The 20,716-nt window shown below is 38.8% G+C and overlaps 1 protein-coding gene across 2 annotated transcripts; it reads left to right on the top strand.

Moving 5' to 3' along the window:
• Positions 1-386: 386 nt before the first annotated feature.
• Positions 387-20,188, top strand: LOC144647376 (putative diacylglycerol O-acyltransferase Mb3154c). 2 transcript variants are annotated; one of them, XM_078507179.1, is made up of 4 exons: positions 387-529; positions 15,711-16,479; positions 16,702-16,861; positions 17,400-20,188. In XM_078507179.1, the coding sequence occupies exons 2-4, from the start codon at positions 15,781-15,783 to the stop codon at positions 18,053-18,055; spliced, it is 1,515 nt and encodes a 504-aa protein (XP_078363305.1). In that variant the 5' UTR covers positions 387-529; positions 15,711-15,780; the 3' UTR covers positions 18,056-20,188. The 2 variants fall into 2 exon arrangements, with proteins under 2 accessions (XP_078363305.1, XP_078363306.1); XM_078507180.1 differs by lacking the exon at positions 387-529 and adding an exon at positions 14,356-14,584.
• The last annotated feature ends 528 nt before the right edge of the window (positions 20,189-20,716 follow it).

Genomic DNA, 20,716 nt, shown 5'->3' with positions numbered 1-20,716 from the left:
TGCGAGTGCTTTGTTTTTGGCGAACGGAAAAGACGGAGCCGCCATTTTTCTCTCTCCCCGAGCGCTCATCTCACCCCGCGCTAACCCCGCCAGCTACGCAGGCTACATTTTTGCAAACATACAATAGTCATCCCACAGCTATATGCACCGAAAAAGTTCCAATTTTTCAACACGTTCTACAACTAAAACGGCAATGTTTCGGGCTTCTTGCCAATATCATCCTGCGTGTGCCGACCTCCATGCTCAAAAATACCAATACTTCGACGCCGCTCCTTTCTCATTGGACGATTCGAACAATACCACGTTGGTGACAAAAAGTCCATTCCAGGATAATTTTCCACTACTATCTGTCACATGACACTTCTTTCATCACAACAATTACAAACCAACACGCGCGGTACGAAGGCTTTTCCGGAAAATGTGACTCATTTTGTTCGTGTAATGCGCAATTTCTTCACACTGAGAGGAACGAAAGATAGAGACGTAAGTGGAAGAACTAACTCTGCAACTAGACGTTAAATTCAGAAAGGTAGGTCTATTTATTAAAGTTCACTTATCGTTTAAAGTTAAAACGCCGGCTACTTTATAGTTTTATGAGAGCTACCCACTTCAAATTTTTTTCCTTCTTCGATTGCTTGTTTCTGGATGGCAGACGACTGCTGAATAGAGAACCTCTTTGAATAATCACGAATAAATATGGTTGTTCGTGTTTATTGAGAAACTGATAGAAACAATTTTCCCTAAATTGTTTCATTTTCCTCTCCGTTCATCATGTTTGTTGACCGATCGGCGACTGACTGGGGTCACAACCATGTCGCTTCTTATAGCTTCTTACGTCTAATGTCTTTTTCAATTCATCGTTGACCCCGACACGAAAAGTTGTTAAAAGAGGTTTAAGGACAGAGAGGTGCATCAAGTAAACTTTTTAAACGTTTTTGCAGTATAAACTAATCTAATTTATGTACTTTGTTATTGTATTTTTACGTTTTTTGTCATAATATAAGACATTGTCATTCGATCAGCATTTGATGTTGGATTGATCGGGTTTTCTCGAATATAATTCTGGGGTTAGATCAATTTCAACCAATTCTGTTGATTTCGGACTTGTCAAAGGAAAACGCGTGATTATGTACATGAACATTGTCCTAATATGACGAAATGAGCTTTAATGATAATTGTCATAATTGCGGGCCCAAGAGAGGCCCGCAACCCTAATCTTGACAGTGACCAGCGGATTGCGTATTACGCGTGCGCGCCACGTTTATAAAGACCAGCTGCAAAGCGGAAGTTGAAAATTTTGTTCTTCCACTAAGAACGATCAGAATGCGAAAAATGTGTCAATCACAACAGATTGTCGAAACACCGGAAGTTGAAAATCTGTTCTTCAAGAACAATGTGTCAATCTCAACAGTGTGTCACATAAGATCGAGGCTTCTGCCACATGGAAGATTGAAAACATTACGTTTTGCAGGCGTTGTTTCGGCGTTGGTTTTGAGAAGATTTACTGTGATTGCATTACAGATAAACCACGGCAAAACGAATGATTCCAACAACGATTGATCTCGAAAAATCCCTTACAACACTGACAACATAGCGAGTTCACTGACCGAGGAAAATCGCGTCTCAATTACACCGCATGTTCGATAAAATCATGCATTCCTTGCGTGACGCGCTACTCGGAATAACTAGTCTCTTGTCCAGTGATTTTATCGACACCGTCTGAGAAATTTTCGCGACCTGTTGGAGTTATTGCTGTGAATTGAGGTAACTTAAGTTATTTGTTCTTCCACCATGAACGGCTACAATGCAAAAGGATCCGAAATTGTGTCGTTCAATTAGGAAGTTGAGAATTTTTTTCCTCCACAAAGAACGATTAGAATGCGAAGAAATGCGAAGTGTAAATCACAAACGTTTGTCTAATGAGATCGACGCTTCTGTCACATGGAAGGTGAAGGTGACAGTGAAGGATCTTTAAGTGCATCTAGGCCCGCACTTTCTAACCTGTGGTTACCACTAGTTTTACCTCTTTGTTTTATAACTAGTATTAGTAGAAACTCAGCTGTGTTCTAATGGAAATCCGCGAATCTGATTGGTTCTCCCACTGATTTCTATTCGCCGATAGAAAACAGTCGCGCGCTCGCGTAGCTCTTTAAGCGGTAAATTTTCTTGATTTTTGTCTTCAAAGTGCACAATATTGTAGGTTTTGGACTGCAATCCTTTAGAGTTTCTACTAAAACAATTAGACTACTCGCCCTCGTTTTCTATGAGCGATAGTCAACTCGGCTGCGCCTCGTTGACTATTTGCTCATAGAAAACTTGGGCTCGTAGTCTAATTGTTAAATAGTTCTCATTAATGGGAGGCGCGGTGACCTAATGGTTAGCGCGCCGGACTCCGAAGCGAGCATTCCGGGTTCGAGCCCTGGCCGGGGTCACTGTGTTGTGTTCTTGGGCAAGACACTTTACTCTCATAGTGCCTCTCTCCACCCACGTGTATAAATGGGTACCGGCGAAATAATGCTGGGGGTTCCCTGCGATGGACTAGCATCCCATCCAGGGGGGAGTAGAAATACTCCTAGCTGCTTAATGCTAAGGAAACCGGGATAAGCTCCGGCAGTATGCGCCACTTTGGCTCGAAGCTGACCTTTTTTTTTTAATAGTTCTCACTAGTAAACTGCCCCCGCCTTTTCATAATTTGTTTTACAGCAATAATCTAAGATTAGTGTAGTCTTCAGTTTCCGCCTTTAATTATTGATGCCGATGGACCACAAAATTAGGCTTCTTTTTTATTGTGCCATGTACGTCACGGCATTGTTTGCTGTGGAATTTCTTGTTGTGTGACACCGTTACGTCCTAAAAAAACTCACAAGTTCAAGTCAAATATATTACCTAGCAGAAATAATTTGTGGTGACAACATGCAAGCTTATTCCCTGGCTTATAACATTCAAAATGAACTTATAATAATTCCCAGGCCAAAAAGCCTGACAATTCCACGAGTACCAAAATATGGCAAATTCAAAGATTCGAGTAAACAATTTTTGATCCTTATTCGACCATTCTTTGGATTAAATAAACTGACAGTTCGTTAGCAAAACGAATCATCTTGTATTGCATAACAAAGTTCACGCTTTTGTTTGTTAATCGTCGTAAGATGTATACGATTTCCACTTGTTTTCACGACGGTCAGTCGCTGACTAAGATAAGAAGTTCTTCATCCCCGCATGATACGCCTGTTATGCTTTGCATGTCATTTTCGGTATCATTTCAAATTCAGGTACACATTTAACATATTTCTTCAAGCACATGTTTCTTGTGATCACATTGCGACGGCTATTTTTATCTTTTGCGGCACTGACTTCCGTTGCTTCTTTACGAGCGTTCCGGCAATCCTTTGCGAGCATTTGGGCAATCCTTTGCGAGCCTCTTTGACCAAATCGAGATTTTTTCCGGTACCGTTCACTGAATGCACACTTTTTTCCTACCTACGCGGGGACTTCTAAGGTGCCTCCTCAGGTTCCGGCCTCTGGGCCAGAATCCTGCGGGGGCAACAATAGCCCTGGTGTGTAGTGGGGGAGGTAAAAGAGATGACCACCACAGTTGCTTTGTTTTAAACATTTTATGCCTGTTGCTTTTTTTTTTTTTTTTTTTTTTTTTAATTTTATTCAGCATATGACACAACAATTACAAAACATACTAAAATAACTAACAGTATCGACAATTCACATGAAGCGCGTCAACATAGTCCATTATAACCGTTAACGTACTGACAATACTACAAGACTAGAATAATTACTAACAAAAAAAAAAAAAAGTTACAATGATATACGCTGCTTACATTAAAGTTACTTACAGAAGAATAAATTACCTACAAATAACTTACGATCATTGATAAATATATAGTTAGCTTACAATAACAACTCTACAAAATACGATGATGACGAACACACTTATATATTAACTAACAGAACCGAAATTATTTACTTATAGATTATTACCATGAAAGATACAAACGCGATTACATTGCTCACAAAATTTATTATTCAATATCTAAAAAAGAAGAAAGAGGAAAAAAAAAGACAGTTACAGTTGTCATGCTGTTCAAATAGTTCAAATAATAATGATGCCATCTACATGACTAACAAAAAAGGAAATGACATAAATTAATTTGGGATTAGTACCCATTTTTTTTTAAAATAATCTTTCTTTTTGAACTTACTTTCCGTTTCATATTTAATGGCAATTTTAGTACGAAATCCTTGAATTGTGGGTTGAATTTGGCATCTTCTGCAGTCCCATATAAGTAGTTTACCAATGATTATAAAATAGTTCAGTAAGTTGAGTAAAGGGCATGGTTTGGATAATATTCCAAATAAAATATCTTGGAGGGAAAGATGAACCTGCTGATTTGAGATTTGGTGCCAGTAACCTTGAAACTCACTCCAGAACCGTTTAACAAAGGAGCATTGATAAAGAAGGTGGTACAAGGTTTCCGGTTCTGCCTTGCAAAATGAACATAGGTCGTCTGTTTTAAAGCCTATTTTGTGTAATTTTGAATTAGTGTATAGAATAGAGTTGAGCACTTTGAATTGAAATCCTTTTACATAAGATTCAAGTACAACAGAGTGTGGCAGACTAAAGATTTGTCTCAGCTGATCGATAGAAAAGTTAAAATCGTTCTGCAGTTTGTTTATGATATTAGGAAATTGTGCTATTTTGCGAACAAGAAGTGAGTAATAGTCTTTTGATTTCTTTTTTTTGACGTCAAAGATGTTATCGTCAATAAAGAAGGATGGAGGAGCTAAAGATGGACAGGAAATAATATTCTTTAAAAAGGGCGGTATAGAATGGCGAAGGCCAGCCCATTGCAAATAACTAATATTGGTTATCTTGTCTGACCAGTGGCTTAGTGCATCGTTTATATTTGAATCAAAATGTAGGTCTTGGATACGAATCACGCCCGCCTCAAAATACTTTTTGTAGAAGACTGGTCTTTTTTCAATACAAATTTCCTTATTATTCCAAATAATATTTTGCCAATCTCGTTGAGAGGCAAAGGAATCACGAAACTCCGACCACCATGAGAGCATTTCACTGTAGAACTGAGAGAAGATGTTGTAATCCTTTATATCATAGTTGCAATTTAAAAAGAAAAACCCTCCCATGGGATCCAGCAAGTGGTTTAGATATGATTTCCATGTTCCGTTGTTGTCATTAAATATGCGTTTTATCCATGCCAGCCGTAAAGACTTGATCATGCAATTTAAATCAATCATTTTTAAACCGCCTTCCTCGTATTTATTTACTGCTGAAACACGGGTGACCTTATCCGTCCCATTCCATAAAAATTTAAACAGCAGTTGATTCAGTTCTTTCACTAATTCTTTAGGTGTAGGCAGAACCGAGCAAACATAAACAAATTTTGGAATAAGAAAAGATTTGATGATTGTAACCTTGCCGTACACAGATAAACCTCTAGAGGACCAGATTTGGATAAGTTTTTTAATACTATCCAAACGTTCAATGAAATTCTTTTCTTTTAATAGTTTTGGGTCGTACGTGAAGTACACCCCCAGTGCTTTAATTGGCTGGTTAGGCCATTTAATGCCAAACGGTTGTGCTTTGTTTTCTTTTGATGAACCAATCCACATACCCTCGGTTTTTGTGTTATTGATCTTGAGGCCTGATCGGATATTCTTAAAAAGGTCTAATACTTGAAATAGTACTTTGGCCGAGCTAGTGTCGGCGAGCATTGCTGTTGTGTCATCTGCGTATTGTAATAGTTTTGTCTCTTCCTTGCCAATAGAGATACCCTTTATAGCTGGATTTTGACGAATGGCAATTGCTAACGTTTCTACAGCTACAATGAAAAGATAAGGAGAAAGTGGATCTCCCTGTCTAACGCCTCGCTCAAGTTTAAAAGGTTTTGAAATCATGCCGTTGTTAATTATGCAGCTTTCTATGTTTTTGTAGAACAGTTTTACCCAGCGGAGAAAGTCAGAACCAAAATTAAAAGCTTCAAGACATTTAAAAAGGAAATCCCATTCAATACTATCGAATGCCTTTTGAAAATCAATGAAAATCATTAAACCAGGGATGTTTTCTTTAACAGTCCAATCCATAATATCATAGATGGAGCGAATGGTTTCGCCAATAAAACGATCTTTAATATACCCTGTTTGATTATGATGAATGATATGAGGTAAGACATTTTTAATTCTCGAGGCTATTACTTTAGACATAATTTTTGCGTCCACGTTAACAAGAGAAATTGGGCGCCAATTTTCAACGAGAGAACGATCTTTACCTCTTTTTTCTATGAGAGTGATAAACGCTTGCTTTTGAGATTGGGACATCTCTCCTTTTTCGAAACAATCATTAACACATCTAATAAAGCAATCGCTGATTAAAGGCCAAAATTTTTTGTAGAACTCGATCGGAATTCCATCGTTCCCTGGAGTTTTGTTGTCTTGAAAAGTATCGAGAAGACGGAAACAATCCTCCGAAGAGATTTTACCTTCACATGATTTTTTTTGTTCTTCAGTTAATGTAGGAATATTTAAATCATTTAAAAAGGAATCAATTTTAAGATCAATGTCCGTAAGAATATTATGAGTCTTGTACAAGTCACAGTAGAATTGTTCTACTTCCTTTAGTATACAGAATGGATCTGTTTTGATTGCCCCGTTTATATGCAGTTTTCTTATGTGTTTCTTGACGTGATTTCTTTTTTCTAAGTTTAAGAAGTATTTTGTACTCTTCTCGCCTTGTTCGTGCCATCTGGCGCGTGCACGCACAATAATTCCTTTTGTTTTCTCTTCATAAAATGATTCTAATTGTTTCTGAGCGGCATATAACAGGGTAGCATTGTCGTCACTAGGGTTGGTTTCAGCAGCTTTTTTCGCTACATTAAGTTTATTCTGGAGTTTTGTTTCTGTTTCATTTTTTTGCTTTGATCTTCTTTTGGAGTGACGGATAGCGTGGGTTGCTTTTTGCTTAACAAGTGGATTAGTGGGGGGGGGGGGACAGGGGGGTCTGAACCTCCCGCCTCCCGTACCTTTTACTCCTGCTTCCCGTACCCTTTACCACCTTCCGCCCCTTTCCGTAGCTTCTCTCTCCTGTTTGTTCCATGTCTATTGCGAAATATAATGAAATGTTACGAGATTTCACTCGTTTTCTCCCGGTTCCCGCCACCTTAAGAATCCCGCTTCCCGGGCTCTCTCCTCCCGCTTCCCGCCCCTTTTCTCCCGGGCTCCCGCCCCCCTGTCCCCCTCCACGGATAAGAAAATCAGAAACTGCGTGATAGCTTTTGCATCATCTTCTTTTATATTTTGAGTGGTATACAAAGCCCGGTTTCTCAGAAAAATTTTGCAATCACAAGAAAACACACTTAATTCTGCAATCACGTGCAGTGGTTTGGGATCACTGATCTGGTTGACAGAGGAAATAGAGACATATTCTTTTCTCTGCGATTACCTGAGATCTGCTATTTGCTTTCAAAACTTGTCCCATAAATTATATATAGCAAGCAATAATTGCCTACCAAAGGATATACAGCAGGGCTCGAAATAACAGCCGGTCAATGGACAATGTCCAGACTGATTGGGGAGTTGACTGGTCAACCTTTTGTCTTCCCAGTCATGTTGACCGGTCACATTCGATCGTCTTGAAAATGAAATAAATTAAAATTTCCATGCTGTTCAGTTGTTATCAGTATGTTGCAAGTAACTCAGTCACTGTGTACTGTGGAAATTTGATCGGAAATCTTGGGTGAAATGCAACTAGAACCATTGTTTACAATTAGGGCATTGAAAAAAAGCCTGGAACTAAGCTTTTTCTCAATGAATATAATTTTTTCCCTTGAAATGAAAAGTAACATGGATTACTAGCAGAGTTTTAGGATCAAGATCTTGAACATATTAGGAGGTGGCTGACAAATTTAATGTGTACGATATGTAATAGTAATTGGACTGAGTGGAGTACAATTCAGGGAGTAATCGGGCGAGTCATTTCGAAATCGGCCGAGGGCGCAGCGCGAGGCCGATTTAAAATTACGAGCACGATTACTCTCTGAATTGTACGACACGAGGTCCAATTACTAATTAATCGTGTCAATAACAAAATTTGAGGTTAGGAAGTCGTTAGGAACCTTTTCTGTGAGGAAAAGTCAAAGGTAAATTCAGTTGGTTGCACAAAAAGTTAGAAAACAGCAAGAAAAAACCCATTCAAATGCGCATGATTGACGCGCGGATGGCGTAGGTGTCCAATTACAGGTATCCAATTTGAAGTTGCTCAAATTGGATACCTGTAATTGGACACCCACATGATCGCGCGCCGATTAAGCGACATATAGGCGGGCGCAGAACCAATCAAAAACGGGAATTTTGTTATAGATACGATTATGGCATTTAACGTGTCACGGGTTAGTCAAACAGTGTATCTATTAGGGGTAGTTTTCATTTCGCCCAGGCTGTAATTTAATTTTATTGTTGACAATAAGTGCTTAAAAGTGCTATAAGCACTTAGGGGTTTTCCTTATTTTTAATTTTTTTTTTCCCCCCCCCATCAAAAATCTAATTCCACCCCTTACAACAACTTTTTTGGAAATATATGGCACCAGTTTTGGTTCATGGACCCCGGTTTTAAGGGTTATTTATCTTATAAATTTGACTGGCCAGAAACAATAGGTGACCAAGCTAAAATGAATTTGGCCGGTCATCGTGTCCAGAGACTCTTCGGACATTATTTTGAGCCCTGTACAGGCAATGAAGGATCATAGAGAAAGAGATCATTGTGATCACAAGGTTGAGTAATTCAAAACTCGATCAATCAAATTCCAGCGATATATTTGTGTAATCATCTGCAATCATTTGGAAACCAGACTTAAAGTTGATTGAGAGCGTGGGAGGGCCTGCCAGAATAAAATTTGGCTCAAGATCATGGCATAATTACCAACTGAGCACAGTCAGGACTGTCCAAAATGAATGAAAGCCAAATAGTTTCTGTTCTAACCTAACTCTGTCAAAAATTACTTTTATTAATAACTGGGTATCCTGGGGCAACCCAGTTCTTAAGTGGCTCAGAGATGTTTTGTCTGTGACTTCTTCTTGTGTTTCCACTTGACCAACATGCTTAGGTTTATTCCCTTTTACTTCTGACTTTTTAAAGGAGGGGATTTGTATACAGTGTATAGTTAATTTTATTATCTGTTGAAAACAATCACTTGTGCAAAACAAGCACATTTTTCACAGCACCAGTATGAGTAAATATTTACACTTGGTTGAAATGACGAAATTCCCCTGACAAACAAAACAGTCAAATTTATGTGAACAAATGTAGACAATTTAAATCCCCAGGTTGGAATAAACTTTGTTGAAAAACTACCTTAATTAATAACAATAACATTTCCACAAGCTAACAGCCCTGAGAAAAGGAAGAAGAATTTCCATTTCGGAGTTGCCCATTTGAGATTAATAACCTTAAGCTAAGTTTGGTAGACAAATTTTCAAAAACTCATTAATTATCCATAAAGAAAATACAAAAGAAATTAATGTTTAATGAGTGTCTTTATATCTGATAAATCCAGGCATAACTCATCGATGACATCAATGACATCAATGAAATCAATGAGTAATCAATAAGTAATCAATAGGTAATCAGTTGATTAGTCATTGATTATTGCCAATGATCAATGATTAATCGATGACTAATTGATAGGTCACAAAATTTTTGGTCATCGATTAGTCGTTGATTGCATCGATTAGTCATTAATTGCATTGATTACTCATCGATATCATCTTGTGGATATCAGAACCGGAACTTGTAAAAGTATTAAACACTTAAGCTTGTACACGCCATAGCAATCTAACAATATCATGGTTGCACATGAAAAACGCACAAACAGTAAATTGCTTGCTGCTGTTCCGGTGCGTAATGTAACTTCTTATGACGGCCGTCTCCCTAAGCCGAAGCAGTTTTACTTTGCTTTGCTGACAAACATCCACCAAACAAAATATATAACCACGTAGTCGATTCTTGTCTGCGTACTTGTTAGTTTCATTTTCAGACTGGTTTGTTTTCCAGTTCAGTTGTTTTGTTATCAAATAAAGAGTTTTAAATAAAGAGAATCACCTGTATTTGTGATTAGCCCTTCACGTCTTGACATGCCGGAAGGTTATTTGACCTTTTGTCAAGGCATAATTTCGTGACAAGAATGCCAGTTTTAAAGCAAAATACTACTAAAAAATCACAAACGAAACAATGGTACAAAAAAGCAAGGAATGTGTCTTTTGTGTGCAGTATAATGGTCGATGAGTAATCGAGGGGTCATCGATGAGTAATCAATAACATCAATAGGTAATCAATTACATCAATGAGTAATCAATGTCATCGATGAGTAATCGATAGGCCACAAATTTTTTGGGCTTCGATTACTCATCGATTACTCATTGATCATTGCCAAATATAATCAATGACTAATCAACTGATTACCCATCGATTACTCATTGATTACTAATTGATGTCATTGATCATCGATTAGTTATGCCTGGATAAATACATGGCTAAACTTTATGTCCAATTTTTTAGGTCAAAATAACTCCAAATCTTATTACAAGTGCAAGCATAAGTTAATCTATGTCAGAAGATTTTAAAGCTGTTCAATAAATTCACAGTTTGTGTTGTATCAAGTCTAAAACACTCGGCTGCCCCTTGTGTTCTTAACTTGATAAAACACTGCTGCTTGTTTATTAAACATTACATATTTGGCTGAAGTAAAGGCACATTTGCCACAAGTTTCAGATGTCAATGTCAATCAAACCTCATTCATTTTGTTACAAATTAAGCCAGAAAGCCAGACTGTTTCTAATATGCCCTTCAATGACTTTAGTAAAGTTGAATGTGTCTTAGTTCAATTTCATATCAGTCAACACAGTTAATTTTCTTGTGAGCCAAGGGGATCTAGAGATTGATTAAAAATTAAAATGTAAAGCAATGGGATTCTCTCAGGTTAAAATGTTTTTAAAATGCAACGTTTCAGGCAGTTTTAATGTCCTTCTTCTGGTAGTAACTGCCTGAAGAAGGACAGGAAAGCTGCCAGAAACGTCCCTTTTTAAATTTAACCTCAGAGAATCCTGTTTTTCCTACATTTTGATTTTATTCAATCGAGAGGTGAAACGCTAAGCTCAATCATTTTTAAAATTTTTCCAAAATAATATCCATTAGATGATTTTAAAGATGATTTTGTAAGGACTGTTTCTGCATAAAATTCTGTTAAATGCTTGCTTTCCTCATTTATTTCATTCAACTCACAAAGCAAACATCATGCCACTGATTTTTCTGCCTGTCATACAATAATCAAATATCTAGTACCATTACAAACGGGCAATCAAGTATGAAACAAGTAACACCGTCATACCATAATAAAAATAATGTTTGTTCTGTTCATGTGATCATAACTTTGGTGCTACATGCCTCGTAGGCTATTTCTCACTGAAATACTCTGTAAATTATTTGCCCTACAGCCTATATTAAACTGCACATTCTTGCTGTGTTAATTTGCATGTAGCTATAGAATGCACTTTCTGAATGTGGCAGCTTTCTAAGGAGAGTTGTTAATTGTCTTTGTGAAATAGTTGTGGCTTCCTATCCTTTTTAAGTTGTTAATTTAATTTAATTCGATTTAATTTAAGCTATACTATGACCAGCCGGCTGGCTTTGCAATCAGTGATAATTTAGCATATAACCACTTTGGTGTAATCATCCTGACTCAAACTCACTCAGTTTCCTTTAGCACATTAGCCTCTTGGTGTGCTGCGGCAGAATGGCCACTATCTGGTTTCCTGTGACACGCTGCATTCTGTTTGTTCTTTTGCCAGTAATCCGTGCCATGTCTCTTTTGAATAGCAGTATGTAACTCCTCAGTACAAGGCATTATCCTCGTTTATCTGGTTATGTCATTCTTGGTAAAATTCCTCAACACAGGCGTAAAACATACGCGTCAAATCCAGTGTGACGTTATTTGTTCCTACCTTTAATACAGGGTGGAACACAAATTTCTTGCATGCGGATGCGTACAATTTCACTTTACGTTGGTTTGGGAGAATGTTTTCTTGCTAAAAGAAAGGCAGTAAAGTGTCAAAGAAAATGAGGAAAAGTGGAAAAGAAGTTTAAAGTGCGTACGAATTAAAAAATAATTGCTGTTTATTTCAAAGGCTTTTCAAAATAAAGAAGAATAGCATTTTCCTTTTTGCAATATCTTTTTTCGTTTTAGAGATATTTATGTTTTTGTATTATGCAAATGAGGAAAGTGATGACGTCATTAATTGTTCCACAAAAAGATGAAGCACTGAATCAAGAATATCTCTTGGAATATTTGAGCTGTGTTCTTCAAACTTGGCACGATTAATGTACACCACAAAAGACACAAAATGACACCTGTCATGCCGTTGCCATGGCAACAGTTGTTGCAAATACAGTCAAAGCTCTCTTAAAGCATACTCTCGTAAGCGGACAGCTCTTCTTACGGCCGCCCTGTCTGAAACCCCGTTTTAACTCCCATACAAACTCTGTATTTTTACATTCTCGTAAGCGGACATTCCCGTAAACGGCCGCGGACACTTTCAGAGATTTACGACTTAGACTTTTTCTTTGTTTTTAAGCTCCCGTAAGCGGACACCCCAAAGAAAATCCTTTGAACAACCTCTGTATCTTGTTTTTATCAATCAACTTCAACTTATCATCGCCGTTCGTCACAATGATTTTACAGTAATTACAGTGCAATGTTTCAGTGTTTGTTTTGTCGTCATCCACGTCCGGTTAAATTTCGAAACACCACTTACATGCATATTAGCATTATGTTAGCTGGGCAAGCTCCCGTAAGCGGCCATCTATCCCCTACACCTCTAGTGACCGCTTACGAGAACCATTGTCGTAAGCGGCCAGCTCCAGTTGCGGACACTTTTTTCGCGTCCCGAGGGTGTCCGCTTACCAGAGCTTCGACTGTACCTATTTTTACTACTTCTCACATCCCCAGCTTTTGCTTAACCAAGGACGATCCACTCCCAACAAGCTATTGAGGAGAGTTAGGGTAATATGGGCATCATGTGTGTTCCAAGCCGGACCCTCTGTCGCACATGAAAGGGTTGCAAATGGAGAAATTTGGTTTATGACAGAAGGAGACTGGAACCAAGAGTGTTGCCATGGTTACATCATAGTATGAGCCATCTTGCACCTTCGAGGAAGGTCACTACCGTTGCCAAGTTTCAAAAATATCACTCATATTTTCAGAGATATCCTTGGTTTGTGATCTATCTTTTAGTGGAACAATTTATGACGTCATCACTTTTCTCATTTGCATAACACAAAAACTTGAATATCTCCTTAACGAAATAAGATTTTTCAAAACGGTCAACGCCATTCTTCTTTATTTGAAAAAGTCTTTCAAATAAGCATCAATTATTTTTTACTTCTTAGGCACTACATTTTTTCGTGTTAGGATCTGACTCGTCCCCAGTCGTCTTTTGAGTCGGTCTTAAGTCGACTGCTCAACACGAAGGGAACGTCTTGCAATTTTCGCATAAGAGACGACTGGGGACGAGTCAGGTGTTAGGATAGCTAAACTTTGGCACTACCAAGAATAAATGCGGTTTTGGTGGCTATAGAGAGTGATAAATAAACCTACTTGTGTATAAACGTTGACCCTTTTATTACGAGAGTGACTTCTGAAGGATAGTGCTCAGGATTACTTCAGTTATGAAGAAGTACTGTTAATTCAGAACCACGCAAACTAAAGATAACAATATATAATGCTACTAAATATATTCGTCTGAGTGGTCAAATTTGCCATACAAACTTTCAGTTAAGTGTAACGATTTTGAAAATACCCCTGCCTTCTCAACATTTCCCCGAATAGAATTCGTCTTTTTTATGCGTTGACCCGGATTACAGTCGCGCGCGCGTAGCTCTTTAAGCGGTAAATTTTCTTGATTTTTGTCTTCAAAGTGCACAATATTGTAGGTTTTGGACTGCAATCATTTAGAGTTTCTACTAAAACAATTAGACTTCTCGCCCTCGTTTTCTATGAGCGACAGTCAACTCGGCTGCGCCTCGTTGACTATTTGCTCATAGAAAACTCGGGTTCGTAGTCTTATTGTTAAAAAGAAAACATTGGCAGAGATGACGAAAATAAACTGTTCAAAGAAAGTACCCGGGATACCAAGCTAGTATTGCTTGAAGTTGTTTTGCGACAAAAACATGTGTCAGGGCAATATTTGCTCAACAAACCTTTTCCAGAATACCATCTGCGTGATATAATATTGCAGATCTGTCCTCGCGGTTTTTGAGCTTTGCTCGTCGCCGAAAAAAAGCTGACAAACATTTCCTGTCGGAAAATACTTTGCTGTTTTCTCTGTTAGTTGACACTTGAACAGCCTTGTCGAGTACGTGTAGAGGTTACATGTAAATTTACTTGTGCCTCGCGCGCCGGAAAGAGCGAATCACATGACGGTTAGGAGTGAATATCTTACGTCTAATAAGGCGAGAGACAGGGAGAGATAAAACACAGTGGACATTGAATCTATGATCAGTTGAGTAAGTAAAACGTTCAGCGTGGCTTTAATAAGAAAGAACTTTGATCTTCGGTAAATGCTTCCGGCACCGGTACACTCTCGATACAGTCGACGTACATATTAAACCGGGTCTTTTGATACAGCAGGACATCTCGCGCTAAATCACGATTGGGATTTTATCTGGTTAGGCCTGGTTCACACTAGCGACATAACGACATAACGACATGGACATAACAACATAAAGAAAAGTTCAGTTCTTTCCTTATGTCATTATTCTTATGTCATTATGTTCCAACTATGTCGTTATGTTATGTTGTTCACACTGTTGACATAAAACATCAATGTGAGGTGGTTTTTGCATTTGCGTGACCTTGCCGTTATTTCGTTATGTCGCTAGTGTGAACCAGGCCTTAGGGAATAGCCATTTATGTCCCTTTAACTAGATTTTACAATTTGGTCCGTTTTCTACTTGAAAATAATTGAGCGTTTGTAACTTAATCCGACTGTTGCCATATAAGTTGCCGGCATTGAAAGGGCATACGTTCAAAACCTTCATCTGAACTTTTACAAAACTATTTTTCGAAACGAAAACATGTGTAAAGTGGAACGAGGGCTCAACGTAAAAACCAGTGTGTGTGTATTGGTCATTGGTATTAGCAATATTCGTGTTAGTTTGTCACAAATCATGGATAATATATCGGCAAAGATGAAGATCACTTTGCCATTTACACGGAAATTCTTCAAAAAAACTTTTTAAATGTTATTCACTGTGTGCTTTATGTACCAGAATATTAACCGGCCGCCCGGTTGTGCGAAATTCAAGCTATTAAGGATCTTGTTTTTTTTTCTAAAGATTGTTTAAAAACAGCAGTATATTGCAATCAGGCTAGAGACATGGATTATGGTAGTAGAATACACTGTGGTAACTTAATCAAGAAGTTCAGAAATCAAGATTTGCTTTCAATTAGTTTAAACTTTCCCAAGGTGTGAGGATTTAATTGAAGCTCCACGGGGCTCCCCGGTACCTTGCGTTTGTCGATAAAAGTTTAATTCTACTGATCATTAAGTTAGTTGTCGTTCCTGACCGTGCAGCTATCACTTAGTTTTTTTGCGAGTTAGTGTTTTCAACGCTTTGTATTCTTTTGCAGGAATTGAAGATAAACTGAGACCTTAACAGCAGCTAGCTTCACAAACACTGCATCTCTTTGTCATTGAAAGATGAATCTTTACTCGAAGTACATGGAGTCCGCTCCGTCGTTTCTTTATGGCGTGTTGTGTTTCTTCGCCTTTGTACTGTGGACGTTGTTCGCCATCCTTACACTTCCATTCTGGTTCCTGTTCAGAATTTTCAAATGGTTCCAAGGGATTTGTATCTCGTACTACAGGTTAGGAAGGGTGCTAGCCAGTCGGGACGTCCCATTTCTCCACGAGACTGAATACAACCGTAACTTTATTAACGGGCTTTTCGTGGTGGAGGGAACTATAGATCTGGCAGAGCTCCGACAGCTGATCATGGCCCGTGTGGTGCAAAATAACGATGAACCTAGCTACGCACGCATGCGCAAACTCATTGTTCAAACATACTGGCGGTACGTTTGGCAAGACGAGCCCGATTTTAATATTGACAAGCACGTGCTTCTGTTTGAAGGCCCTTCACCATGCAACGAAGAAGGTTTACAGAAAATGCTAAGTGAGCAGTTTTCCTCGCCGATTTGTGACGATATTTCCCCGTGGGAGATCATAGTGGTGCCTTTGGACATGCCAGGCAAGGATCAGACCGCCATTTGCATGAGGATCCATCATGCAATAGGAGACGGATTTGCTTTAATTGGTCTGTTTGCCAGGCTCATGGATAAGAAGCCAGAACTACTGCGTGTCAAAAAACCCGTGGCCACCCCCTGTGACAAACAAAAACAGGTAAAAGTTGTGGATTCAGGCAATTCTAAAACCTTATACAATGATCTTACTCTTTCGCGCGGGTGCGTTTGTCGCGCGTGTAATATTAACATCCAAAATAACATTTACAACTGTCCGATTTTCAAACCTTTAAACCGAAAGCCCCTTTCTTCCTTCTTTAGGTAACTCAAAGTGATTTTAACTAGATTCAGTTTCATTATCTGAGCACTGTTTATTTTATAGGTGTGGAAAGCCATTCTTACTGGTCCGTTGGCTCTCCTTAGCGTAGCACTATCCACCACAGACAACCCTTTCCCCGCTGAGAAGATGTCAGGAGAAAAATGCATCAGTTGGACAAAAACTATCGACCTTGAACTTATTAAGGAAATTAAGACGAAAACAGGTGATGATAACAAACGTTATATTAGTTAAAGTTTTTTACATACCAAGGACGTTATGTTATTCTAGTGGGCAGTCTACTATAACACTGCCCATTGTGTGGGAATGTTGACCTTTGTGAGGGTAGACTTGCTCTGAAGTTGGTCTAGTTACGTGCGATTATTTCTAATGTCCGAATTTGCTTTATGATATATGATACCACATTAAAGCAATAGTATCGTGGTTACAATAATTTGTGCGCGAGTCTCAACATGAAAGTGAAAGTTAAAGTGGTTGCTCATGACCCAGCTTAACACGCATTAAAATTTCTGTAGGTTGCTTAAATATGGCCTATCAAAGTATGCCATGTTCAGCGTATACATATACATGAATTGACGTCTGCTTGATATACGGCTTCTGAAGCCTGTTAACATTAATTGTCAGCCTGCGTGCTCACTCGTTCTCTCGCGCGTGTGACCAAACGTGATCCTGCATGCAGACTGTTTATCAGTATTACAGCCACGTAAGTACACCAAGTGATACTAATTGTATTTTCTACTCAGGTACAACTGTGAATGATGTTCTCTCAACCTGTTTGGCGGGTTCGTTGCGCCGCTATCTCAGTTCCCAGGGAATGGACAAGCCTGCTGACATCCAGATCGCCGTAACCATAAACACGCGTCCTCCTAAAGTTCTTTCACGTGACAACATACCGCTAGAGAACCACTCCACTGGGTTGCTGTACAACCTTCCTGTAGGCATGGCTGATCCACTCAAGCGTTTGCTGGAAACCAAGCGGAGAATGGACAACTTGAAGGCTTCATCAGACTGGCGAATCTTCGGCTTCATCTACTCGCATATTGTTGGAAGGTTACCTGATTTCATTGGTCGGTTTTCTTCGTTCTCGCTCAACCGGCACTGTTCCCTGATACTAAGCAATGTACCCGGCCCTCTGACGCCGTTTGAAATTGGCGGGAAAGAAGTGGTGACCGCGATAGCCTGGCCCCCATTGGTCAGCGATACCGGCATGTCGATTGCAGTGTTCAGCTATGCGGGTACACTGCGCATGAGTGTGCTGTCAGACAAAGCTGTCCTTGCCAACCCTGGCAAACTGACAGAGAAGTTCATAGAGGAGTTTGAGGAGATGTACGAGTGCGTGAAAAACGCCCCAGTGTTGATAACAGAGGACGCGGCTGCTAAGTGTAAGAAGTATTTTTAGCCAGTTGAGGAAATAACGGACAGTGAGTGGGTGGCTCACAAGTTAATATGTCACTCTTGTTATCTGTTTCGTAAGTTATGTCCTGTTTGTTTCTCGCCTTTTAGGCAAGAAACAACAGCAAAAATTTATGTTAAGTCACATCACTTGCACAATTAAAGCTAATACAGTGGATCTTCGCTTTGAATAGACCAGATTTCTCACGCATAGACGAATCATTACAACTAAAGCTTTTCATAACTGCGGTCGTCTCCCGTAACTGATAACCTGGCAGGCCGCTTGACAAAATAAGTGCTGACCCATGGGAGGTTCCACTGTATTCAACTGTTTTGTGCGTCTTAGTGATGTGTTATACATTAGTGAGCACAGTCCGTTAGTTTTAAAATGATTTTTAGTCTGAATGAACAAAAAACCCGATCGTAGGAAACCAGCAATAATGGCTACCAGGCTCTGGGAAATAAACCCCACAAACTCTCCCCCAATAGTTTATTCCCCGAAGCCTTGTACTGAGGTCTATTGTTTTAGGGGCTCGATATACCTTATCGCGTTTGGCACGAATTACTTTCAGAATTTGCTGGAAACATTCCTTTGTATTATTTTTGTTAGGAGTTCTACTTATTCCAATTGACCAAATATTTTAAGGTTTATTACGCGGTGATTGCATTTTATTTTAACATGAAGACGAATTGTGATTTATTTAACGATTCTCTTTCATCTCAAACAAATTGGAGATGCCATAAAAGTGAAAATTGGCAACGAACTTTGAACATTTAAATAAGTAGAATATTACTTATTTATTTCTTATTTATTTTTAAACCGATCAATGTAATAACAATAATTTTCAATAATATAAATATTTACAATCGATAAGCTGAGGGAATTTATAGAAATACCACTAGTTATTTGCAATTTCGATTTCAACGCAGGCGGGATGTCTCGTCAATATAGATAGGGGGACTTGTTTTTGACAGTGTCGTGCTTCGAACGGTGCGGGGCGGGCAGAAGTACTTTGCTTTGTCAGTTTTTGGAAGTTTAAGTGGGCGACTAGCCTTTGGAGTGTTAACGCTCTCGTCATTGCGAATTCACGACAATTTCTATGGGTCATGGGAAGTCGGTATTTGAAAAAAAACTAAACTTTTTGGGAAACCTTTTGATGATAACTTCAAACTGAATGCAACTACAAAATCAGTTCTTTGTATGGCCAAACAGACAGCTGAATGCTGTGCTAGATATGCTGACACGCAGCGCTTGGGCGCTGGCGCCCTTGTCGCGAAAAGCGACTGTAAATTAGTACAATCAATTGATTAAAAATGACTTGGTGAGATTTTGACAACAAGAGTGAGAGTTATCCAAAGGAAAGTATAGTGTGTCAGACAGCAGTACCCAAGCTATCATAAGTTCTATCGTTATATTGTAAGCGGGTTACGATAAAGAGACGGATAAAAGAAATCTAGACAAAGCGGTGTTAAATTGTGAGAGAACATGCTTCAACCAAACTGATTCTCTTTCCGTCTTCTCCCCCAAAGAAGATCGTACCAATCAGTGTTTACACTAAATTTTTTTGTGCTTGGACTGCAGTTTGGTTGATTTACTTAAAGATTTGTACCGTGTCAGTTAATAAATAAGACTAGAAATATGCGATAAACTGGATATCGCTTAAAGGCTAAGAGTGTCAATTGTTTCGCTGTTTGTTTGGTCACTGATATGGGATCTTGAACATCAAGGCGAGTGCAGTGAGGCCCGTTAGATTCATGTGGCAAATTCAGTCTTCTCGACCATTTTGCTCTTAAGTTTCTCAAATGGCTTAGGCTGGTTCCTTTGCATTTGTAGAATCCTTGGCAAGATGAATTCCCTACTTTTGCGAACAAAGCCTGGCGAATATTTGTGGTGAAGTGGTGATTTACTCCATTACTTGTTGTGCAATGTTGATCGTAGCGCAAGAAGTCAGTGGTGAAGTTAGAACAGAACGGGTTAACATGGTTGCTTACCAATAATTTTAAATAATTAGTTTAACTAATTAATTTGGCTTCGCTTTTTTGCAATTTTAATGTGTGTGTAAAATGTGAACACTTTAGTATTGAATAATGTCTGAAGTTGAGCACTCCTGTATTAAATAAAAGTTACTTAATCTCTTCATTTTTTGTCTGCCTGATATTTTGATTTGTAAAGGCGTGAACAAATACCAGCCAGGGGGAGTCGAAGGAGGGGCAAGACTGGATGTCTGCTTTATTGCATTATAGCACACATTTCACGTCCTTTGATCTGTTTCTGTGCACGCGGCCTGTATAGGGACTACGTTGGAGATGGGTATGGGATAAAATAGTAATGCAATTTTTTCGAGTGGCTAATAAGAGCGGATAAAAGTGAACTGCTGCAGCGAATTTGAGAAGCTGACGTGTCTAGCGTTAGCCCCTTTGTTTTTTCGACTTTTTTTGCTTGTTTACAAGCAAAAAGAAGTAGAATAGCGTTTACATGGGCTAAAATCTGAACCGGAAGGGATTGCGTTCTTGTTAACTCTCAAGGGACTGTTTTAATTTCTCAAGGGAATACCTTATTCTCACTTAATTTCGCGAGTACTAAATTTCGCGATTTTCGCGATTTTGTTAAAATCGCGAAATTTAATACTCGCGAAATATAGGACACGCGAAGTTTATAATCGCGAAA

This window comes from Oculina patagonica, chromosome 3, assembly GCF_052425735.1.
Source record: "Oculina patagonica isolate OP01 chromosome 3, crgOcupat, whole genome shotgun sequence".
NCBI lineage: Eukaryota > Metazoa > Cnidaria > Anthozoa > Scleractinia > Oculinidae > Oculina > Oculina patagonica.
Note: the sequence above shows the minus strand (reverse complement) of the source record. Positions and strands in the feature narration are given on the sequence as shown.